Genomic DNA, 2,031 nt, shown 5'->3' on the forward strand with positions numbered 1-2,031 from the left:
AAGCGAAGACTACTTACACATAGTGTTCATTAGTTCCTTCCCCAAACCACACTAGAGAACAGTTCAAGGGTATAAATCCACAAAGAAAAAGAGAACAAGAAAGAAGACAATAGCAAAACCACTTTGGAAACTAGAAAGGTATTGGCTAAGAGGTAATTAATGACATAGAGCTGAGAAAAGTAACCCACCACCAGTAGCAGGAAAAAGCCAGGATGATCTGCAGAAAAGCTCAGGAATGGAAGTACCTTGTTATGTGAGACGGGCTATAAAAACAAGAGAATAAATTGAAAATCTGCACAATACGCATTTAAAACCCCTGGGGTCTCTCCCACCCCAACAGAAGAGAGAGGTTTATTCTCTAAAAAGAGTGAACTAGAGAGATTCTGAGCTCAACACAAAAGCAGAACTGAGGGCCAGTGTATTATGTTGAAAATATGGGCATTAAGTGAACAGTGAGCACCCTGCTCACTTCCTCCAGAATGCTGATGGAAAGGTTCATACCTTTCAAATGGGAAAATGACCAAACTGAGAGAAGAGGTGATGTGGGGTCTGTCAATAAAGAAGCCATTCATTGATAAACCCTTCCCATTTATGCATAGTGACTGACCGACCTTTTATTGCCTCGTTCTTAAAAATGAGTGGAAGTCATTTGAGGAAAGTTTTCAATGTGAAAGAGATAAGATAAACAAAAAGTAAAAATAATAATAATAATAATTAAAAAAGGGACCTTAGTTCTCCTTCCCATCTTGCAAGGTAAGAATGGCAGTATCTCTTTGCAGGACTAGGTTTCAAGATCCCAATCCTTCGCCATCCTAGCTGACAGGGTATCAAGTCGACATCTGCAGGGGTCAGGCACGCTCAGGGCGTACTGAGAGGCCTCCCGGACGCTTCATTTCTCTCTCTTGGGTTTACGATGGCGGGTGAAAAGGCTGAGAAGCCAGATACTAAGGAGAAAAAACCTGAAGCCAAGAAGGCTGATGCTGTCAACAAGGCTAAAAAGGTGAAAGTGGTGAAGAAAGTTAAGAAGGGTAAGCCCCACTGCAGCCGAAACCCTGTCCTGGTCAGAGGAATTGGCAGATATTCCCGATCAGCCATGTTCTCCAGAAAGGCCCTGTACAAGAGAAAGTATTCAGCAGCTAAATCCAAGGTCGAAAAGAAAAAGAAGGTTCGGGTTCTTGCTACTGTCACAAAACCAGTTGGTGGCGACAAGAATGGTGGTCCCCGAGTGGTCAAACTCCGCAAAATGCCTAGGTATTACCCTGCTGAAGACGTGCCTCGGAAACTGTTGAGTCACGGCAAGAAACCCTTCAGTAAGCACGTGAGGAAGCTGCGCGCCAGCATCACTCCTGGGACCGTTCTCATCATCCTCACGGGGCGCCACAGAGGCAAGAGGGTCGTTTTCCTGAAGCAGCTGGGCAGTGGCTTGCTACTTGTGACTGGGCCTCTATCCCTCAATCGAGTTCCTCTGCGTAGAACACACCGGAAATTTGTCATTGCCACCTCCACCGAAATCGATATCAGTGGTGTGAAAATCCCAGAACATCTCACTGACACTTACTTCAAAAAGAAGAAGCTGCGTAAGCCGAGACACCAAGAGGGTGAGATCTTCGACACAGAGAGAGAGAAATACCAGATCACAGAGCAGCGCAAGGTTGATCAGAAAGCTGTGGACTCACAAATTCTGCGAAGAATCAAAGCTGTCCCTCAGCTCCAGGACTACCTCCGCTCTGTGTTTGCTCTCACAAGTGGAATCTACCCTCACAAAGTAGTATTCTGAACTTCTTGCAAAGAACCTAATTAAATAACTTGTCCATTAAAAAAAAAAGTAATAATAACTCAGGACAAAAAAAAATATTGCACTAAGCAGAGATGAACTTTGAGTAACTATAATTGGAGTTGTCAGGGAGGTATGATAGTACCGTACTCAATCCACAAAGTAAAACACAATTCTATACATCTAAGAATCCTGGGAGAGAAAAAAAGAAAATCTTCAAACTTAAGAAATAATATGATGGAAAAATGAAGACCTCA

General features: G+C 43.4%; 1 protein-coding gene across 1 annotated transcript; it reads left to right on the forward strand.

Annotated features, from left to right (window-relative positions):
* The first annotated feature begins 740 nt into the window (after window positions 1–740).
* On the forward strand, window positions 741–1,825 carry LOC122686917 (60S ribosomal protein L6-like). Its single transcript, XM_043892278.1, has one exon. It carries the CDS (start codon window positions 914–916, stop codon window positions 1,775–1,777), a length of 864 nt encoding a protein of 287 aa, XP_043748213.1. The 5' UTR covers window positions 741–913; the 3' UTR covers window positions 1,778–1,825.
* Window positions 1,826–2,031: the final 206 nt, after the last annotated feature.

The sequence above is a fragment of the Cervus elaphus genome, chromosome 30, assembly GCF_910594005.1.
Source record: "Cervus elaphus chromosome 30, mCerEla1.1, whole genome shotgun sequence".
Classification (NCBI taxonomy): Eukaryota; Metazoa; Chordata; class Mammalia; order Artiodactyla; family Cervidae; genus Cervus; species Cervus elaphus.